At 41.3% G+C, this 21,006-nt stretch overlaps 3 protein-coding genes across 4 annotated transcripts in view; 2 read left to right on the top strand and 1 right to left on the bottom strand.

Moving 5' to 3' along the window:
- Positions 1-6,150, top strand: part of LOC121193597 (adenylate cyclase type 1-like) — a 30,299-nt gene extending 24,149 nt beyond the window's left edge. Inside the window, exons 9-20 of the mRNA XM_041055987.1 lie at positions 734-931; positions 1,057-1,154; positions 1,290-1,374; positions 2,009-2,098; positions 2,276-2,538; positions 3,357-3,483; positions 3,997-4,158; positions 4,264-4,410; positions 4,518-4,616; positions 4,733-4,847; positions 4,968-5,092; positions 5,728-6,150. Coding sequence (XP_040911921.1) covers positions 734-931; positions 1,057-1,154; positions 1,290-1,374; positions 2,009-2,098; positions 2,276-2,538; positions 3,357-3,483; positions 3,997-4,158; positions 4,264-4,410; positions 4,518-4,616; positions 4,733-4,847; positions 4,968-5,092; positions 5,728-6,150 — 1,932 coding nt within the window. The remainder of the gene's footprint in view (positions 1-733; positions 932-1,056; positions 1,155-1,289; positions 1,375-2,008; positions 2,099-2,275; positions 2,539-3,356; positions 3,484-3,996; positions 4,159-4,263; positions 4,411-4,517; positions 4,617-4,732; positions 4,848-4,967; positions 5,093-5,727) is intronic.
- A 6,090-nt stretch (positions 6,151-12,240) lies between these two features.
- LOC121193598 (insulin-like growth factor-binding protein 1) lies at positions 12,241-14,297 on the top strand. Its single transcript, XM_041055989.1, has 4 exons — positions 12,241-12,646; positions 12,860-13,002; positions 13,253-13,381; positions 13,498-14,297. The coding sequence occupies exons 1-4, from the start codon at positions 12,301-12,303 to the stop codon at positions 13,621-13,623; spliced, it is 744 nt and encodes a 247-aa protein (XP_040911923.1). The 5' UTR covers positions 12,241-12,300; the 3' UTR covers positions 13,624-14,297.
- A 1,145-nt stretch (positions 14,298-15,442) lies between these two features.
- LOC121193116 (insulin-like growth factor-binding protein 3) lies at positions 15,443-19,767 on the bottom strand. Of its 2 annotated transcripts, none has more exons than XM_041055258.1 (4): positions 19,303-19,767; positions 18,184-18,434; positions 17,262-17,381; positions 15,443-15,578 (listed from the first exon to the last, which is right to left on the bottom strand). In XM_041055258.1, exons 1-4 carry the CDS (start codon positions 19,691-19,693, stop codon positions 15,453-15,455), a joined length of 888 nt encoding a protein of 295 aa, XP_040911192.1. In that variant the 5' UTR covers positions 19,694-19,767; the 3' UTR covers positions 15,443-15,452. The 2 variants fall into 2 exon arrangements, with proteins under 2 accessions (XP_040911192.1, XP_040911193.1); XM_041055259.1 differs by having other exon boundaries at positions 18,184-18,431.
- Positions 19,768-21,006: the final 1,239 nt, after the last annotated feature.

Genomic DNA, 21,006 nt, shown 5'->3' with positions numbered 1-21,006 from the left:
TGGAAATAAGGAAGGAAAGAGGGAAGGAAGAAAGGAAGAATATATGGAAGCAGGGAAGGAAGTAAGGAAGAGGGAAAGGATGTAAGGAAGACTATGCTGAAGAGGGGAAGGATAGAAGGGAGAAAGGAAAAATATACTGAAGCAGGGTGATAAAGCAGGAAATATGGAAGAACAGACTGGGGAAGGAAAGGACAGAAAAAAGAAAGAAAAAGAAAAAGAAAGGAAGAAAGAAATCAAGAAAGTCAGTCAGCTTTACGCATTCATGTCATGTCATGAGCTCATGAATACTCTGGTGATCCTTGCTCACCCTTTGCACCCCTACTATGCTCATTGAGCTACACAGTTCATCCAGAATGCTCACTTACATGTACCCACACCCACCTACACACACACACACACACACATGCACGCACATGCTGTATACACACAAACATCCATACTGCCATGTTAACTCTCTGCCTTTGCTTCAGTGCCCAGTGTTTTGCAAAACTGCTCACTTTGGCTGCCGAAGACACTTAGTCACAGCGGGGTGCATTCAGTAATGAAGTAAAGTGTGAAGGCAATATCCTGATTTGAAAGTATAATCAGCTGCCTGTGTTTATTGTTGACTCTTGTTCACCCTTGTTCCTAATATGATAATACTCCTTCTACTGCAGAGCAAACAGGCTATTTATCACACTGTTGTTTTTCAAGTTCTACATTTTCAGTGAAAACTTCCTTTTCGTCCCACCAGCGGAGGGCCATGCGGACGGCTCCACAGAAGCTGAGGAATCGTTCTAACACTAACCAGGCTAACGTGATCCAGAGCAGCCCGAGAACCCGGGTCAACCGCTACATCGGACGCCTGATCGAGGCCCGCCAGACCGAGTCGGACACGGCAGACCTCAACGTCCTCACACTCATGTATAAGTGCTCTGAGCGCGAACAGAGGGTGAGACAGTGCAGACACAGACAGTCCTGTATCTGTGCAGTGAGATATTTTGGATGAAGCCTCTGAATGAACGCTGTTGTGTAATGTTTGTCACTCACTCCCATCTGATCTCTGGTATCACACAGTACCACCAGGTTCCTGATGAGTACTTCACAAGCGCAGTGGTCCTCTCTCTGATCCTAGCTGCCTTGTTTGGCCTTGTCTACCTTCTCATCATACCACAGTATGTACAGTGGATTCTGTTGTTTGTCCTTTCTTCTCTTTCCATTTACCTCTTTAATTGACACATTCACTTACTTAGATCCTTGATTTTCTAACAAACCCTGCCATCTTCCTCTCTCCCTTTTTTTCCACTCAGGGGCACAGTGATACTAGTCCTTCTCGTCTTCTGCATCTGTTTCTTAGTAGCTTGTATCATGTACCTGCATATCACTAGAGTACAGGTAAATAAAGGTGCTTTCTTATCCTCACCTGACCTGAGTAAATGGCAAATGTCATTCTTTTATTATTTTATTATTCACTTTTTATTCCTGCATCAACTTTTACTACTGACATTTCCGTCTTCCTTGATTTGGTTCTTAACAGAGTTAGCAAGTTTAACTTTTTTTTTGCTGACCAAAGGGAAATATTCAAATGTATTTTATAAATCCTTGCAATAATAATTTAATACTCAGTGGCTTCAAGATTACTTTCTAAACCCCTATAATGAATTTAATTTCAGATGGCCAGTCTATTAATTTCAGCTTTTGTTGAGGTTGATAGTCATCCTCAAAGCTCCTGACCACATGAGTTTGAAAGTTTTTTTTTTTTTTACAGTTTTATAGATTCTCTCTATCTATTGCCTGTTCTTTTCTCACCTTACTAACCTCTTTATGCCCCCAGTCTCATTGTTTGATTTCAAGGTTTTTTCCTTATACTATTTTTACACCTATTAATGCTTTATCCTATTGTAATCTTGCCTTTTGTGAACTTATGTGGTATTTTATATGTACAGTATAAATATGTTTTTCTGTGAAATACAAGTGAATGTTCCTCATGCTGTCTATTCGTCTATATTTTCCTTCTTTTGTCTCTCAGTGTTTTCCAGGGTGCCTGACCATTCAGATTCGCACTGCTCTCTGTATTCTCATAGTGCTCTTAATCTACGCTGTGGCCCAGGCCTGTGTGGTAAGTGGGAAAGGCAACAGTAAAAATGTCATCTGCCACAAATGACCCACCTTACTGGCCAACCAGTAAGAAAAATGTTGCCATGTTTAGAGCTGTAATTGTAGGAATGCTTTTTATTCCCCACTTTCACATCCTATCATCTTTGTGCTCATGTATCTTCCTGTTTGTCTCTGACAGGTGGGCTGTATGCCCTGGTTGTGGGGTAGTGCCAACACCAACAGCTCCATTGTCATCATTGATGTGGACAGCGGCGCCAACCACACCATGGCGGAGCTGCCTTGTGATGGAGCCCGCTACGCCTTTCTTTCCTGCGTGGTGGGCACCCTCACCCTGGCACTTTTCCTGCGGGTCTCCTGGCTGCCAAAGATGGCGCTAATGCTCCTTCTGGGGGTGCTGTATGTCACCGTGTTGGAGCTCAGCGGCTTTCGCAAGACTGCAGGGTGAGGATCACAGCACAACATGACACACACAACCAGGCAAAAGACTTCAACTTGTTTGCACTTTTTATTTCTGTCATTTCCTGAAGTTGCACGACACTGGCACACACACATCCCATGAGAGCTTAAAGTGAGAGCCCTCCGATCCAGTTACAATCGTGCATCATTCAAGTATGGGAGGCAGTGATTGGCCGTGAATGTCAAGTATCGGTTTTGTGTGCATGTGATGCACAGAAGGAACAGATAACCAGGAGTTTAGAAGAGCATTTACAGTACATGTGCTGAGATGTATGTGTGTGGAGGAGTCTTTGCTTGTTTTCAGCCCACATACTCTTTCATTTTCTACCCTTTGAAGCAGCACATGTGCTCATTAGTTCCAAATCAGAAGCCTGAAAGGACAATGTGGGCTGGATGATGGGAGCGTGTTAGCTGTTTCAGCCCAGTGCTGAGGGCCCAGGCCAATTTTATTGGAGCCCAGATCATAACTGTGCCCCTGAAAAATGATTATGTTGGATATGGAAAGGTTATTAAGATAAAGGATCTCTTGAAAAACTCATTTTGTTTAGATAGTCATACATCAGTAAATGATATAATGCTGCATGGTCCAAAATTTCAAGCACATTTAAGATCCTTAATTCATGAGTTTAATTAAATTTTGTTTTCATCTTGGCCCTTTAAAAAATCATTGTTTTCACAATTTTAGAAGGAAAATTTTTTACTTATGATTGCTCTTGACACTGTGGGGGGTCCATTCTACCCGCCTGTGTAGTCTTCTGTGTGGTCCAATCCAGTGCTGACTTATATGTTGGTCTCTTCCACAGTGGGGGGTCCTTCCACATCCGGGGCTATGAGCCCATCCTGTCTCTGTTGCTCTTTGTCAGTGCCCTGGCCCTCCACTCCAGGCAACTTGACCTCAAACTACGCCTGGACTTCTTATGGGCTGTGCAGGTCAGGAAGTGTGTGACTCTATGTGTCCGTGTATTTGACAAAGGCTGGGGAGTTAGAAAGGTTTAAATCTCGTTATCATAATGTAAATTTTTATGTTTAAAGTGCGCTGTAGAAATGCTGCCATTACAGCTTTGATATATGTAAACTGTTGGGTTATGTATTGAGGCTTTGTATTTTTAGGCTGCCAGCTGTCTGTTCTTTGGCAAAAACAAGGGTAAGAAGCTTGTTTTTGCTTGGTTTCGTTTGGCATCAGAAGTGTAAAAAAGGACTGTTTTGCATAGTGGGACTGAGGTGTTGAAGCAAAAGCTGAATTTTAAGCTATTTAACCCTTTAACCAGCAACATTAATCGTGTAAATTGCCCAAGTCTGTTGAAAATCCAACTATGGCACAGACATTGGTTCATGTTGTGAGGTTCATAAGGGTTTTTACTGACCCCATGTGGTGAAAATGTGGAATAATCTGCAGTTCTCATGTCTGTATCTGTATATTTTGTGTGCGGTCTATGCTGTCAGGCGGAGGAGGAAAGAGACGGCATGGAGAAAGTCAAGCTGGACAACAGGAGGATTCTCTTCAACCTCCTGCCCGCACACGTGGCTCAACACTTCCTTATGTCAAACCCCAGGAACATGGTGAGCCTCGCTAATAGACAGGCAGGCAGACAGGCAGAAAAACAGGTAGATAAAAAGGCAGAAAGCAAAAATGAAAACAAGAAGAACACCAGAACACATAAGAGGACATATTTTATACTGCTGTACTGTTTGTTTTATTTTTCCCTTTAGGATCTGTACTATCAGTCCTACGCACAAGTAGGTGTCCTGTTTGCCTCCATCCCAAACTTCAACGATTTCTACATCGAGCTGGATGGGAACAACATGGGAGTGGAGTGCCTCAGACTCTTGAATGAGATCATTGCTGACTTTGATGAGGTAAAATTCTGGTTTTCTTTTTCTTGACTTTGAACATACCCTTCTGAGGACATTCGGTTTGGTTGGCACTATAGCTTTGTGTGTTTATTTGAATGCATGTTTTGCAGCTCATGGATAAGGAGTGCTACAAAGACATAGAGAAAATCAAAACCATTGGCAGTACATACATGGCAGCTGTGGGCCTCGTCCCCACCATTGGTACCAAGGTGACATGTCTTTTATGTTTCTGTGTGTGTTTCCATTTGCCCATGTGTAAACGGTACATAGTACATTGTAATAAAGAGAACAGGTACTAACTCTTTAATGTATTTCCACTCTTTAGGCCAAAAAATCTGTTTACGACCATCTTAGCACAATAGCAGACTACGCCATTGAGATGTTTGACGTTCTGGATGAAATCAACTATCAGTCGTACAATGAGTTCGTCCTGAGAGTGGGTACGTCTAACCGCGTATTGAACTGTTTACAAAATCACAAATTAAATCAAAATGTGGCAATGAGGAACCTCAGTTTGACATTGTCTTGTATTTGTTTAACATTTTTATGTGTTTGAACAGGCATCAATGTTGGTCCAGTGGTTGCAGGGGTGATCGGGGCACGGCGACCTCAGTATGACATTTGGGGAAACACAGTGAATGTGGCCAGTCGGATGGACAGCACTGGAGTACCTGGAAAGATACAGGTACCCAAAGCATCTGTACAATGTTTGTAGGAAAAAAATGAATTAAAAAACTTCAAAACTACAACTTCATGATGATAAAAACTCGAAAATATTACAAATATGCGATAAGTGAAGATAAAGTGAAATTGAAAGTTCTTCATCAGTAATAAAATACTGCATAATTCTCTTACCCACCCCCATGTCTGCAGTTCCCACGGCTCAGATTCTTGCCAGATTCACTGACCAAATGCAAAAAATATAACCCTAAAATACTGCAGATTGAAATTTAAAAAGATTGATTTAAAATAAATATTCAGTAAAATAAATGTTTCAAAAGTAGATCATGGAAATTAAAAATAGTTGAGGAACAATAAATGCCCACAAGATATCATAATTAACATTACAGTTTTGGGAAATACACTTTCTTCCTTTCAAAGGAGAGAAAATCAAAATCCATCAATCCCAAAATTTCCACGTTTGTGTACTAAATACAGAGCTGGAATCACAGGCTTGGCATAAAAACTAGAAGCAGGGGGAGACAGCTCGCTTGGCTCTGTCCGAAGATTAAAAATACACCTACCAACATCTCTAAAGCTCAGAGTTGGAGCTACTTCTAGATGAATGGGAATCTATATTTCTCTGTCTCTATTATTCAGGTGACCGAAGAGGTCTATCGCCTACTGAATACCAACTATGACCTGGTGTGTCGTGGCAAAGTCAGTGTTAAGGGTAAAGGTGAGATGCTGACCTATTTCCTGGAAGGGAAGGTTCAGGGCGTGGGCACCGCAACCACTTCTTCAGTGGTGCGTTCCGCCAGCTTGGCGCGTCGGATCCACTCCTGTGGGAAGACTAGCGTCCCAACCAATCTGGGCAGCGTCTCCTCTGCCGCCAGCCTGACTGCTCATGCCAGCATGGGCAGCAACATTCAGATGAACACTGCCAACAGCAGCAACAGCCAAACAACATGCCTGCCCTCATCCTGCGTGCCCGCAGTGGGCGAGGAGGACGAGGAGGAGGGCATAGAGGTGACAGAGATTGAGATTGAGGCTGTGGCAGCTGTTGCAGATGTAGCAGTGTAGGGAGAAAGATAGGACTTTAAACCAAGCTGAAAAAAGGAAAGAAAACCCTGGTTGGATTCCTAGAGAAGACAGGGCTGTCCAGGTATTTCCTATAAATCCTGAGCTACTGGAAAAACCCAGAATATGCTCATTCAGGATGTGAACTTCCGGAGAAATGACACGGTGATAAGGACAATCACACTTGCTTTTAGGGATTTTTAACTGCTTTCCACTCTTGGAAGACAAATGTGGTGTGAAGAAAGAAAGATACCTGGAATCTCAAATCCTCTTTTAACATCTCTATACCAGATAATTAGATTTGTTGTGTTCCTGGGTTCTCTCAGATCCAGGTATAATGTGCATCCTCATTTTATATGTACTGCATATTCCGTGTGCAAGGGATATGTGCATTGATATCCAGAATAAGACTGATCATGCTATTGCTTTTGCACTGTCTTTCTGATTATGCCAAGGATACATTGCATTATTTCCAGTGTAAAATGGTGTTGTTTCTTTTTGGTGTATGTGAGCATGCATGTGTGTACTTGTGAGTGTGTGTATGCATGTGTGGTTAATTCTGAATTGTAACGAAACAGCACAAAATCCTTTTTTTATACTCAGAGCTCACTGGATGAAATAGGCTTTTTCTGAGGCATATTTATGGTTAATAGTGCATGACTTTTTAAGAGTTGACAGCCATAGCAACTCCTGTTGAACGAAAACCAAAGTACTGAGCTTTCAATAGATCTTTAGTTTGACTGCATATATTGCCTCACCTTACAAGAGAAGAGAAAAGGTGTGGCTGTAGGTTGAACATATTTGGCGCATGTTACTCTCTTTCAGTCATCGGTAGATTTGAAGTGTCTTTTTTGAACACAAAATAAGGGTTCCTGAATACCTGATGTTCTTACATTGCCCTGATTCATGATGGTTTATTGTAATGTGGCACGTGTTAACTATACAAAAAGTCAGCGGTGGCTTTGATACTGAATCTGCAGTAAAGGTCAATGAAAGGAACAGAGGAAGGTGTGTAAACCTAAAGAGCAATTCTACTAGTTGGATGTGTGCTGCTATGGAAACTAGTTAATGCCAAAACTGGACCAGTCGCAAAGTATTGATGACAAATATGTCACACAAAGGACCAACACACATCTAAGAATGGTGCAAACATACATATAGTCATCCAAAATAGTCAAGGAAGGCCTTTATCTACACAGAGGATTGCACAACCATGACTTAAGCACATACAATGAGCACACAACTTCTACAAATGCACAACCCACTCTTTTACTTCACGGCCTCCACACATGACCCATATACATTCATACATTTTCTCGGTGCAGTGTCTGGCTGCTGTCGTCTTTCAGGCGTACATTACTGTACCCCAGCTTTTCGCTGTATTGAAGCTACATTTTGAGTTTTCCTCAGAAACTATAAGCTTTAGCACGTCTCTCAGATACAGTCTCAGAAATGTGAGGCGCTTCAGATATCTTCAGATATCATCTTTATCAGCATATAAAACTTTTACTTGATCTGCAAAAGTGTAAATAAGTCATGTTTCAAGTTTTTTGCCTTACTCAATAAGCTTACAGTGATCGCAACCTGCCTTTTTAGATATATTCACTTTGATATGCAGATCATACTTTTTGTAAATAGCCAAAAGCTGTAAACTATGTTGTATCTTGTACAGTGTAAAGTTGGGTTATTGAATATTTTGTAATAAAGACAATGTTGGTGTATAAAATATCAGAGTATGGCTATGAATGTCAATATAAGTGTAAACATTTTTGGCCAACAACGTATATAATTCCAATTAATATTTCCACAGCCCACAGCCAGACAAATGTCACCATGTCATAAACACTGAGCAGGGGCCAAAATTGTTTTCCCAGCACTGATGTAGAGTTTGTCAGGGGTCACTAAGTGCAGAAGCTAGGTCAACAAATTCCTGGCAGCTCACCCATTCAGTAAAATACAATATTGGAATTAATTTTGCTTTAGGATAAAATAGAATGAATACTGGTTAGTTATCTATAATTTGCTGTGCACTGTGATGTTGATGTATCCCTGAGGAGATCTTACTTTACAGAAAGGAGGTAAAAAAAAAAAAAAATGCAGCTGTTGTTATCACCGTCATGGTCAAACCCCCTAACTCCAAACTAAAGTTGACATTAAGCAATGAAGGGAATCCAAGGTAAATGTTGGTTCACAAACAACCCTCCCCCTCTGTGTCATCAGGGCTAAAAAGGGTCACGATGAGTAAATTAGGTCGAATTACATTTACAATAGAGAGATTTCAACAACCAAGAAAACAACAGAAAATGCTTTAATGCTTATGGATCTTTAATTTTAATATAATGTCCAAGGAAGTCTCCTATGTAATGTGGTTGTTAAGAGAAAACAGAGACAAAGTTCTGAGACAGTTTTTTTTAATTTTTGTTATTTGTGTTGATTTTGTGAGAAATGATGATGCCCAGAGGAATTTCAATCAAGTTTTCATTCATTATTCACCAGAGCCACCAGAGCTACATTATACAAGTGTTTTCACCAGCAAAGTACAAGTCACTGAGACAAATGAACTGCATTTCATGAAATGGTTGCTTCCCTTTAAAATTAATTGTGCCATTTTAAAAGCTGTTCCTAAATTGATACAACACAGAGATTTGATATTGTAGAGGCCTTGGTTCAGATAACATGTACTTTTTGTCACTTCAGGGGACAAAAAGTACATCACCTGCCTGTTACCTGCCTGTAGTTAAGTTTCCACACCTGATGTGAATAATCAGCTAATGAAAACCTGAAACTGCAGGAGCTTCACACATCAGAAAAACTCAGTCATCCAGCTAAATGGACATTCAGCAGCATATTGTAAGTTTTAATCCAAAGATATATATATCATTTTATGGAAATTCAACAGTAAATGAACTTGTCATTTTAATTCTTTCTATATTTCAAAATAACATGAATGTAAAAAAAATGGAACAGAGGTCGCAGCTGGAGCCCATCCAGGAAGAGTCAGAGCAAGAAGATGAAATCAGAGGAAGCAAAATAGGAGAAGGAGAGGAGGATTTTCAAATTCAAGTAGGTGTGGAGGCAGAGGAGGTAATGGCAGAAGATGAGAATGAAGGAGAGGAAAGAGAAGAGGAAGAAGAAGAAGAAGAAGAAGAAGAAGAAGAAGAAGAAGAAGAAGACACTCTGCTGAGGGTTATGAGACCCAGGCGAAAGTCTTGTTCCCGCAGCCGAGAGAGTTTTCTTCAAATGCGATCTACTAACGATCACCAGGAAAAAATGGAGAACTTGTCAGAGCCAGACTGGAGCACAAATGCAGTGGATTTAGGTGATGAAGCTACACCACATGGGCAACTAAAGTTAGGACTTGAGAAGAGGTCCAGCAGTCGGGAGCTGAGAATAAACGTAAGCATTTTTGTCACATTTTACACTCAATTTATATACTTGGCAACACGCAACTCAGATGGGAAAAAAAGTGTAGACCTATTGTTTTAAGGTCTCCAAGATCAGACAGCAAAAACACATACCACCTAAGGCATCGGTGCAGAAGAAGACAAACAGGAAAACCAGGGAAAAGCTCAAGACGTTGACACCGGTTGTGAGAATTAATTTTAAGCAAAGACGATTTAACCGATTTTAAATTATAGATATATATGACTCGTGAAGTTGTTTTTCTTTTTTATAAATGTCACACAAAAATATTTTCAAGGTGGATCAGTTTCCTCAGTGGCTGGTGGACCTGATGGTCAACATCGAAGAGGCAACAACATACCAGCTGGTGGTTGAGTAACTCTCATCATCACAGGCCTCACGAGGTGAGCATGGAACACGCTGGGCACATCAGGCACTGACCACATTAGTGAATCCAGAATGTAGAACGCTCTCCTCACGAAACATGCCATATTAAGGGTTGGCACTGCCAAAGAGTGAAGTCCATGTGCACCGTGCAAGTCAGTGTCAGTGAACAAACAACAAGTACGTTAGGTACAATCAGAGTACAGTAAGGCATATTGGTTTCATAATATGAGTTCACTGCATGATGAAAATGTGTGTTTCATCACTGTCATCACATTGTGGATAAAGTTAGCTTTTTCTGTCATATTAAATACATGGATTTTTATGTTATCTTTATTTAATTACAGTTTTGGGTATATGTGATTTGTTTGCTAACCCCACGGTGTCCTCCCCATACATCAAACTTACATTACCTGTAGCCAATAAACCAGTATATTTCAGTTGGTAATAATGAAAACGTCAGCCAAAACAGGTCTGAGGCTGCTCCTATCAGCTTCAACTTGAAACCACTTACCTTTTTCCAAGTCGGTGTTCTTTGATTTAGATACCCCCTGTAAAATGCTGCATGAGAGGCCAAAGCTCTCTCTGCGAGGGCAAACAAACACGTAGCCAGTCGTGTATTTAACTTTGAAAAAGCAATAGGGAAGAGGTTATCTTTGTGGGGATCAACTTGTCTTTAGCATTTTGTTTGTTGGCAGCAAAGTTGGGTCTTTATTTAAATAAGATTTATTTTCATAAAGTAAATGGACATTTGAGAGGTGAAAATATTAAACCTGTTTTGGGAGAATTTGTTCATGCTCTTCTCATGCTTTATCACTATACACATAAAAGCCAGGAGTATTTCCAAATGCACTTCAGTCATTTAATTGAAGTACTCATTCTGCAGAAAAAATGGCTGATGTGAGAGCTATTGTTACACAGTACATTATATCACTGAATTATTTTTATTGATGTATTTACAATAGGTGTGAGCAGTATTATAATGTCGTAGATGTTCAAGGTGGAGCTAATCTGAACTTTTTTGTATGTTGATCTTTGGTTTGTGACAATACATCACATTTTATAGGCTCATTATTGGTTTTGTTCATAAGATGCTATGCTACAACTGTAACTACAGGTGTCAAATACAATATTTGTGTCTCAGATGTAGTGAAGTAAAAGTATAAAGCAGTGAAAAACAATTTAAGTAGTCAAGTAGAGTACTGTAAATGCTATATTTTTCAGTATGCGATTAACCCAAATCCTCCCTACCAACAGCATCCAGGACCTTGACTGACCTTGCATGAAGATTTATCTCCATCATTTCATCCTCGTGCACCTGCCGGCGTTTATGGGCACTCGTGCTGTGATAATGTTCATGACAAGAAAAATACTGTAGTAATTGTAATTAATCCTGATCACTTTATTGATCTTTTTTGGTTGAACTATTATTTCTTTGTTGTTCAGCAATACATTTTCAATTAGTGCGCTGAGATAACAGGACTCCTTTGGTCATTAAAAAAAAGTATGATAATAATCTTACAAAATAAATAGCCTGGGGTCATGTATAGTCCACAGCATGAGTAGTGCTGGTGTGTATAGCACACAGTGTCTGCCGAGGTATTTGGCATTTGCCACAGATAGTTATGAAAAATACTACACCAAGGAAACGACCAGTTACACCTGTCAAACACGTGATTCTAGCAGAGCAATGCATGATGCTAAAGTTATGCAATGTTAAAGGTAAATGATCTTGTTTATCTGTCTGCCTGATAATATATATAAAATGATATACCTTCACCTTACAGACCAAATAAGGTTTTAGTGTCAAAACAGTGTCCAAGCACAATATCAGTCATCATTACTTAACAAAATTAATATTTGACAACAGTAATTACAGTGGGTTTTTCTAATCACCAGTCATTATCTCACAGCCTATAACTCCTTGGGTTATCCAAGGGTTATTATTGTGGATGTTTTTTGTTTTTTTTTCACAGCTTTGTTTATGTATTTCTCCAAAAAGAAGTTTTCATGTGTTTGTTTTCATAACCTCAAAGGTAAAGACAAAGATCAGTAATTTGGTTGTGCGAAAACAGGGTTGTTTTGATGTACAGTCACTTTATGTTCTAAAGTCAATATTGACTACAGACCTTGTGAGCCTGAATCTACGCACGTCAAGCAGGGTCAACCACCATTCACAAGAGCTTTGTCAAAAATATTTTTTTATATTTGTGATCGCCATGTCAATCATTAACATCTCTGGAGGTCAGACTTCCATTTAAATACTGCTGGTTTGGAGAAGTCACTTTAGAGAGAAAACTACAGTCACACAGAGCTGTTTGCAGAAGCAAGTCCTAAAGGAAGAACATATTTGTCAGAAGACTGGAGATGCCTGGATTACATGAGAAGCTGACATTTGTAGCAGGAGTGGCCCTGGCTGTCTTAGCTGTGGTGAGGTCGTCCCCAGTGGTGGGACCCGAGCCTATCCGCTGTGCCCCCTGCATGCAGGAGAAACTGAACAACTGTCCTGCCATCCCAGCAGACTGCAAGCAGGTGCTGAGGGAGCCTGGCTGTGGTTGCTGCATGGCCTGCGCTCTGGAGGAAGGGGCATCCTGTGGAGTTCACACAGCCCACTGTGGTGAGGGTCTCCGCTGCACTCCCAGGCCTGGTGAGGCCAGACCTCTTCATGCTCTGACCAGGGGACAGGGGGTCTGCACAGAAGACCTGGGCCAAGGTAATCTCAGTTTTTCGTGGTTTATATAATTACATGTCTTTATTGTTAATATTTAGTTAATTTTTCCTACTTTCACAGTCGTAAAATACTACATGCTTGATTTTAAAGCATTGCAGGAAACCTTAGAACACATGTTACAAAGACCTTGGTTAAAAAAAAAAAAAAAAAAAATTTCAAAAACTTTTTTTTTTTTTTTTTTTTTTACTCATACAGAAGAAACTGAAGGAGTCCCTGACCACGGTTCCCTGCACTACCTGTTGGGTCTTAACCTTCCCTTGGACCACCAAGACACTGCTGAAGGCCATGAGAGCATCAAGGCCAAGGTCAATGCTATCCGCAACAAACTGGTACAACAGGTGAGGAGAAAAACATGGACTCATGGAAATGATTCAATGAAATACACCTCCCTTCCACAAGAGGGAGCACTTGGTTTTAAGGGGCTGAGGTTCCAGTTAGGTAGGGGGGATTTATGTAGTGCTTATGTCTGTGTGTGTGTATTTAGACAGACAGATAGATTGATAGAAAGATGATAGATATACAGATAGATAGATATAGAGATAGATATGTATGGATGCAGTACCGACTGACTCTTTCCTTTTTGCACAGGGCCCCTGTCACATTGAGCTGCACAGCGCCCTGGACATCATAGCCAGCTCCCAGCAGAAACTAGGAGAGAAGTTCACAACTTTCTACGTCCCCAACTGTGACAAGCACGGCTTCTATAAGGCCAAGCAGGTGAGAATTTTAGGATTTCGCATAAGAAAATTAATTCCACCTGTTGACGGAGATACATCTGAAGCAACTGGGTGATTAATTCATGTGGTTTCCCCATCCCTGTTTCTGTCCTTCAGTGTGAGTCATCTCTGGTTGGACCGCCTGCTCGCTGCTGGTGTGTCTCTTCCTGGAATGGGAAGAAGATCGCGGGATCGAGTGACCTGCTTGGTGATTCAGAGTGTCATCAAGAAGTCACACACTGAGGGATGGACGTGTTATCATGTATACACACACACACACACACACACACACACACACAGATTCCTTCCTGTTACAAAACCCCTCATATTAATTTTATTTACATGATGTATGTATCAAGACTTATTTATTCACTACTTGTACATTCTTCCTAGCCTAGATTTGTTTTTTTATGTTTGCTTATTTTTTTCAATTGTAAATATTGTAAGTAGGGCAACACTGCATACATTTTCTGACTAAATAACTCCATTGCTCAAAACCACAAGTCCACAGCTATGCCAAGTCCATTTCAGAGTTTTCAGGATCTTTTTTTTTTTTTTTTTCATTCATTCAAAACCAGAGCTGTGCATGGCACAAAACAACACAGCTGCTCATTCATTCAACATGTTGACATTGTCTGGATGTATCTCCATTGGCGTTTCCTCAATGGGTATTGGGGGAAATACTTAAAGTGCCGCAAGTATGTGCACAGTGGCCAAGCATAAACATATCAGGGCTCGTCCAAGCCACTGTGAGGTTTGGGATGGGTTCTTCTGCATTTGTCTACCTCCACTCATCTCTGCAGGTCCACAGGTTTAGCAGAGGGCTGCAGAGGGCTCTCTCTGCACATTTCTCACCTTTTTATTTGTCTAGACAGTCATTGTGGTCTTTTCTTGACCTATTTATCTTCTATTCTAGTATTTATTATGATTCATTTGTGTCTGTGCTTTTGTTTGCTGTTGAGGTCATGTGCAGTGGACCAAATTGTTTGTGAGTGCTATTTGCCAGGAATGCTGCTATTCCATTATTGGTTTTGTTGAAACAATGTATTTAGTCATCTAATTCTGTGGAAGTGCATCCAAATAAATATTATATTATTTCATCATGATGGGGGTCATTCAAAATTTTTTAATGTATTTTTCCAATTCAGTGTCATTCACACTCCAAAAAATGAAAACTGCAATACAATTGCATCATTTTATTCTGCCTTTATTAAGTAAAAATAGACCTCTGAGGGTTGCATTGTACATGCAAACAGCATATTTACTCAAACCATGGCAAGTGATGAAAATTATCACTGGCTACACAGAGATCAGAGATAATGGTTTGTGGCCTTTATCCCAAAAATTCAGCTTATGCAAAGTGACAACAGAAATGGTAACAACCTCTGTACAGATAACACAAAATGTCCCTCTTTCTTTCTGCAGCTTGAGATCCAGCGTAAAAACTTTATATGCACTGTTGTGTCTGAGCTGCACAGTCCAATCCAACTCTCCGAGAAGGAGGCAACTGCAAAAAGAAATTCATAGTAAGGCACTGAATGCTTACTCTGACAGACGTATTCAGACATACATACATTTTATGGTTGTTATGACCATACACAATGTCTTTATAACAAATCACAAGCATACAAATTATGATTACACATCACATGTGCAATGTCACTTAATTGTGCGTAAATGAAGCGCGCTCTCATCAATGTTTGTGACAAGTACAAATGTCTCTGTATCTTCTAATCAGAATGAGGCCTCTGAGGTAAATTCTTTAAGCATATCCTCTTTTCAGAAGCCATCCAGGTTGGGTTGGAGACAAACAGCTTATAAAGTATCCATCTGTCGCAGAAAAGTACAGACTATATCTGCAACACAGAGGCCTTTTCCTCCTCGCACTCTTCCTCTGTTCCCCTTGCTCTGCCTCAGAAAAAGGTCCCACAGGCAACAGATAGAAATAGCAAACATCCACATATCGGTTGAGCCATCTCTTGACCTCTCTCCCAATATCCTCAGTGTCTCCATTTGTTTACAATTCTTCTTGCTCTCACTCCCACCCTCCCTCCCTTCGTTGTGCTATGCTCCTATTGGCTCTCGGAGTTGTAGTACTGGGCGTCTCCTCGCTCCTTCCCATCAAAACCTGGCAAAGGCTGCCCGTATTTGTCCACACACCAACAGAAGCCACGCTTTCTGCCTTTGGATGGACGGCACTGAAAGTGAAGGAGGGGACAAAGTGAAAGGAGGGAAGAGAAATAGAAGGGGCAAAGCTGCTAAATGTGTAAATCCAGTTGAATATGCAGCATTATGGGTAACAAGCCACTTTACTCAATGAAGTAGAACAGCAATAGTTAAGGGGCATTAATGGTCAGATTGTGCTGAGTCGACGCAGCCTTGGCTATCCAACACACTGTGGTATTTTGAGCTGCTTTTATGGTCTACCTCCTGTTACACACACATATAGAGACCTTTAAGGTAAACAGAAACCTGGTAAAATATTTGCTTAGTCCCGTTTGTGAACAACTGAGAACCAAGATCTATTTTCAGAAGCTGGTGGCCAGTACGAATCATCTGTTGCTGATTATACCCCACAGCTCCAAATTATGGGTACTACAAATGACTTACAGAGTCTGTGGAGCTACCCAAGGGCTGTTATTTTACTGCCAATTTTACTAAAGGTCAACCTCCACTCTAGTAAAACATGCAGCCATTCATTTCAAGGGCTAAAGCAACTGTGCTGCTGCTCCTCAGGGGAGTCAGAGCTGATTGGGGGGGGGGCATCCTTATTTATTTCAATATTTCAGCGGGGGCTTGATCCGGAGTCTGATCTGAAGACAGAAGACAGAAAAGTAGGGGATTTAAAATTCCAGTGACAATATCACAAAATGTATGGTAGAAAAACTAGTAGAACAGTAATCAACAATTTAAGCACAATTTACTTAAGAGAAGTGGATCTGCTTCCAGCATGAAATCTGCTCTGGGTAGTTTATTTTCTCTAAAAAGACATTTACTGTTATTAAGAGCTGTAATAAGATATGTTTTTTTTTTTGTTTTTGTTTTTTTGCTTAAAATCATGCAAACGTCCAAATTAAACTGACCAACATGAAATGTTCTGCCACTCCTTCAGTGCCTGAGGGCTCAGCACGGTACACTATGTCCATTCTACATAAACAAAGACAATGAGCCTGGCGTTGTGAGGCTGGTTATGAGATGATTGCAGGTCAAAGAGAACACTTCCATTAAGCAGGAGGGACCGCTATGTAATAAGAAAAGCTGCCTCAGTGATGCAGTGGCGCAGGAGCCCTAAGTGCCTCCATATGAATGCGTCAGAACCACTCATTTATTACAACCCGATCGTGGGTGAACCATGTGAGTGTGGGGATGGCTGCAGCTCTATTTCTGTGCCTGCTTCTCAAAAGTCCAGCAATTATGGGGCGAGCGCATCGGGTGCCGGTGGCCACCTTGACGTCTGTCTCCCTGGGAGGGTTCCCGTTAAACGGCCATCGTCCCAGCCGTCAACCCCAGTGGGGTTTGGCCCCTGTGGTTCCTGTCTCCAGAGTCAGTGGCTAGGGTCTACCTCACTGGTGTGGTGGTGCAATGATGAGGCTCTAATAACTACCAATGAATACAGGAGGACAGCTACAAATCTGTAATTGGGCAGCAGGAGACCAAGAGTTTGAGTCACTCGACTTCAGCACTGAATCTTTATTAATGTAGCTTGTAAAAAAGGAAGTGCTGGTTTCCTTTTTGTCCTATTAAAAGTAGTTAACAGGCTGAAAGTTAGTTATGAAAGTAGATCTTTAAATAATCTGTAGCCTCTCATGAAATTGATGCATGAATCTGTAATTATCCAGAACACAGTATCAAATGATGGTCCTTTAAATGTGCGGTTTTACCTGCTTTTTCTTATAGAAGCCCTTCTTGTCACAGTTTGGTAGGCGGAAACCTCTGGGGTTGAGAATGTCTGTAATCTTGAGGCTGCTGAGAATGCTCTCAATCTCTCTCCGACAAGGACCCTACAGATGAGGGAACACATAAGAAATTACTCCACTTTCCCCAGTACTTGAATACTTCTTTCCATCTCAAACCTGAAAGCAGTTCACTGACAAATTTGAATGCAGCTAGTGCCGTTAGCACGAGGTATTTCCTTCAGCAGCATGATTTTGACACTAATTTAATGGCTTTGTAAATAAAGACATTAGCAAAGCTGGCTCACGTTGCATCACACAGTGCTCTGCTGTAATACTTAAACAATGGTGGCTGCAAAATGAAAGAGGTGACGGATGAGAAATGAATTCATCTGACGGACTTGTAGGGGCTTAACAGTTTGCCAAAGCTGCTTAGAACTCTTACATTTCACACAAAGGATGGGGGATAAAGTGAATTCAAAGAGCTCAAAGAGGGAGCCAAAAGGCTTGTCCTCAGGTCCAAGTACTCCAGTCACTAATCAAAGCAGCCAGTCAAAGCCCATTACTAGTGTGTGCTCACTTCTCTGTCCAAAGAGAAGATCAAAATAGCAACAGGGCTTCCCAACAGGCACTCACATAGGCCAATCCATCATTCGCTGGCTCTCAGTACACCCGGCACGCGGACGCCTTGTGGCCAAACAACCGCCTGACCCAGGTCAGCCGCAGGGCCACCGTACCCGCTCGCTGCCATGCCATTCTACTGCTCACGATGCCTGCCAACCGTCAGCACCGCTACCCAAAACATTTCATCACCCGCAGGGGGAGAAAAACACCAAAACACAGAGGAAGAGGAGAAAAACATTCCTCCAGTGTGCTCTGAAGACAGAAAAATATTGGTTGTGGTACTTACATACTCAGGCTCCCGTTTCGTCTCTAGAGAGAAGTTTTGTTGGTCTGTGATGAGTGGTCCTGGGAGCTCCTCCATTTTAAAGATCTGGGTTCGCTTCTGTTGCTCCCGTCTCAAGACTTCGGATTTGGCAGAGGGGAAAAAAGGGTGAAGCGGAGGTCTCGGGGGTCCCATGGGTCTGTGGGTGCTGTACGAGATCTGAAGGCCTGAGCCAGTGGAATTCCGCTCCTCGTCCTGAGTGTCAATATTCTCTGCTGAAGTTTGAGGATACCATGTGTTTATTCACAAAACAGTACACTAGGACACTTAATCTTCCATTTAAGGGAGTACTTTTCAGTGTAGATTCTGACATATTAAACTTTTAAAGCTGGAGATCAGTTTGAGGGAACATGAGTATTCCGTTTTTCGGAAGCATTTCCTGAAATGAAGGAAATGAACTGAAATATACCATATGGTTACCATCACATTCCATATGCATATATTCCATACATATTTCTACCTTAAACTCTAAATTCTTTTTGGGGTCACAAGCTAAATCGTTATACTATTTCAGGGCAGGGTTCAAAGTCATCCTAACCTGAAAATCAACATTTAGTCAGTGGTGATTGATTCAGAGTAGTTCACAGTAGAATGGTCCTCATACCATTCTGATGCTGAACTGCAGCTCTTTTTTTTTTTAAACACTATCAAAGTCTAACTAGGGATCAAAAATCTCTCCTGCACTTCAATCTGTCGTTCGCCTCATCCCTCATTTTCACGAATGAAGAAAACTTAATGAGTAGTACCAGTTAGTGATCGCCGCTCTTGGGAAGACTTCAGTTGTGTCACTGAAGAATTGTTTCTCATTTGTTACAAATCCATACACTGACCGTGCATTAGATAAGAGACATCTTACCAGACTGACATAAAAAAAAGATCTAACTACCTCTCCGCGTCCTATCAGCACAACTTTCTTTGTGATCATAACTTGTAGATTCAAGAGGGTAATAAAGCTGTCAAGTCCGTGAAGCACATTAATATGCGTATCCACCGACTTTAAGATATAACGACTAACCTGCAGTAAACAATGATTGCGCACGGGACGCACAGTCCGTGTATTGAAGGTGTATGCACAACATTTACCTGGTAGTTCATTGACTGGAGGTGTTGGTCTGACGGGTAGTTTCTTGTTAGTAGCGTTTGCACAAATCCCCCGGCCCTCCAACAGAGCCTGCAGAGGTTTCGTCTCACCGGTCTGATGCTGACAAGTCAGTCCGGAGCCGCATCTCCCGGTGTACACGCCGCACGGCTGGCCGAAGCTCAACGCGCAAGTCATGCAGCAGCCGCAGCCCGGTTCGCGGACTTTCTCGGCGCAGTCCTTGGGTAAAGGTTTGCACAGAAGCCGCGCTCCAGCATCACACGGCTCGCATCTGATAACCGGTCCGACCGCACCTGACCTCCGGGTGAACGAGGCCAGGACGAAAGTCATGCAAAGTGCGCGAAAACAAGAATCCATTGTGGCTTCTGGGAGCATATATGGTGTCAAAGTGAGGAAGCGCACTGTCCTAATGTCGTGACTCTTCCCTGGGCAGCTTCTCTCTCATTCACATAAAGCCACCGGCCAAAACATCTCAATATATAGACCCCAGTGGCTGTAGTCACACCCCCGAATAGCTTGTGGTCTACTGATGAATTGCCTCGACTCCGTTATTCCTTTTAAACCATCAGAGCAATATGATGGGGCAATATGCAGACCAGTAAGATAACATTTACGGTGTGGTTCTTTAAGATTTATTTTGAATGGAAATAAATTTAAGAAAAATGAGTGGCCAATACATTTTTTTAACTTTACTTTTTATCTTTGCTGAGGGATTGAGTTGAGGTCTGAATAGTCTTCTCATTTTAACATGTAATGCAGAACGTCAGGTTATTAGACACACGTTCTGGGAAATAATCATGCAACCCATGATAAATATCCACAGAAATGTTTTCAATGTGTATCGGGTCTTAGTTTGAAGAGCCCACACGCAGTAGATCCTAGTATCTGCAATGTACGGATTCATTCATAGGGGGCGCCAATGTGTGTGTGTGTGTGTGTGTGTGTGTAAATTTTCAAGGATTCAGTGACATGCAGTAAACTTAGAAAGCCTAAATGGGCTCATCTGCCATTTGTCTCTCTGTTTTTTTTCCTTGTGTGTATGTTTAGTGCTGATGTGTTTATGTACAAATGTGTATGCGTATGTGTTTGCGTATGCGTGTGTCTGATCCAGGGGCGGGCTGGCCATCGGGAGGTTCAGGAGGTTTCCGGAACAGCCGGTCTGTTCCCGGCCGGTGGTCGGAACGTTTTTTTTACACTATAAAGTATAGTATGTCGTTTTTTTCGGGCAAAAAAATTCAACATTTTTTTTGGCCTCAAAATGTCAAAAAACGGCATAGTATAGTTAGGCGTTTTTTTCGGCCAAAAAATGTCAAAATTTTTTTGACCTCAAAATGTCATAAAAAACGTCATAGTATAGTAAGGCGTGTTTTTCGACCAAAAAAAGTCAAAACATTTTTTGACCTCAAAATGTCATAAAAAACGTCATAGTATAGTAAGGCGTCAAAATCGGCCAAAAAAAGTCAAAATTTTTTTGGACCTCAAAATGTCATAAAAAACGTCATAGTATAGTAAGGCGTTTTTTTCGGCCAAAAAAAGTCAAAATTTTTTTGGACCTCAAAATGTCATAAAAAACGTCATAGTATAGTATGGCGTTTTTTTCGACCAAAAAAAGTCAAAAAAATTTTTTTGACCTCAAAATGTCATAAAAAACGTCATAGTATAGTAAGGCATCAAAATCGACCAAAAAA

Source organism: Toxotes jaculatrix, chromosome 14 (assembly GCF_017976425.1).
Source record: "Toxotes jaculatrix isolate fToxJac2 chromosome 14, fToxJac2.pri, whole genome shotgun sequence".
Lineage (NCBI taxonomy): Eukaryota > Metazoa > Chordata > Actinopteri > Toxotidae > Toxotes > Toxotes jaculatrix.
This window is presented reverse-complemented; position numbering and strand designations above follow the sequence as displayed.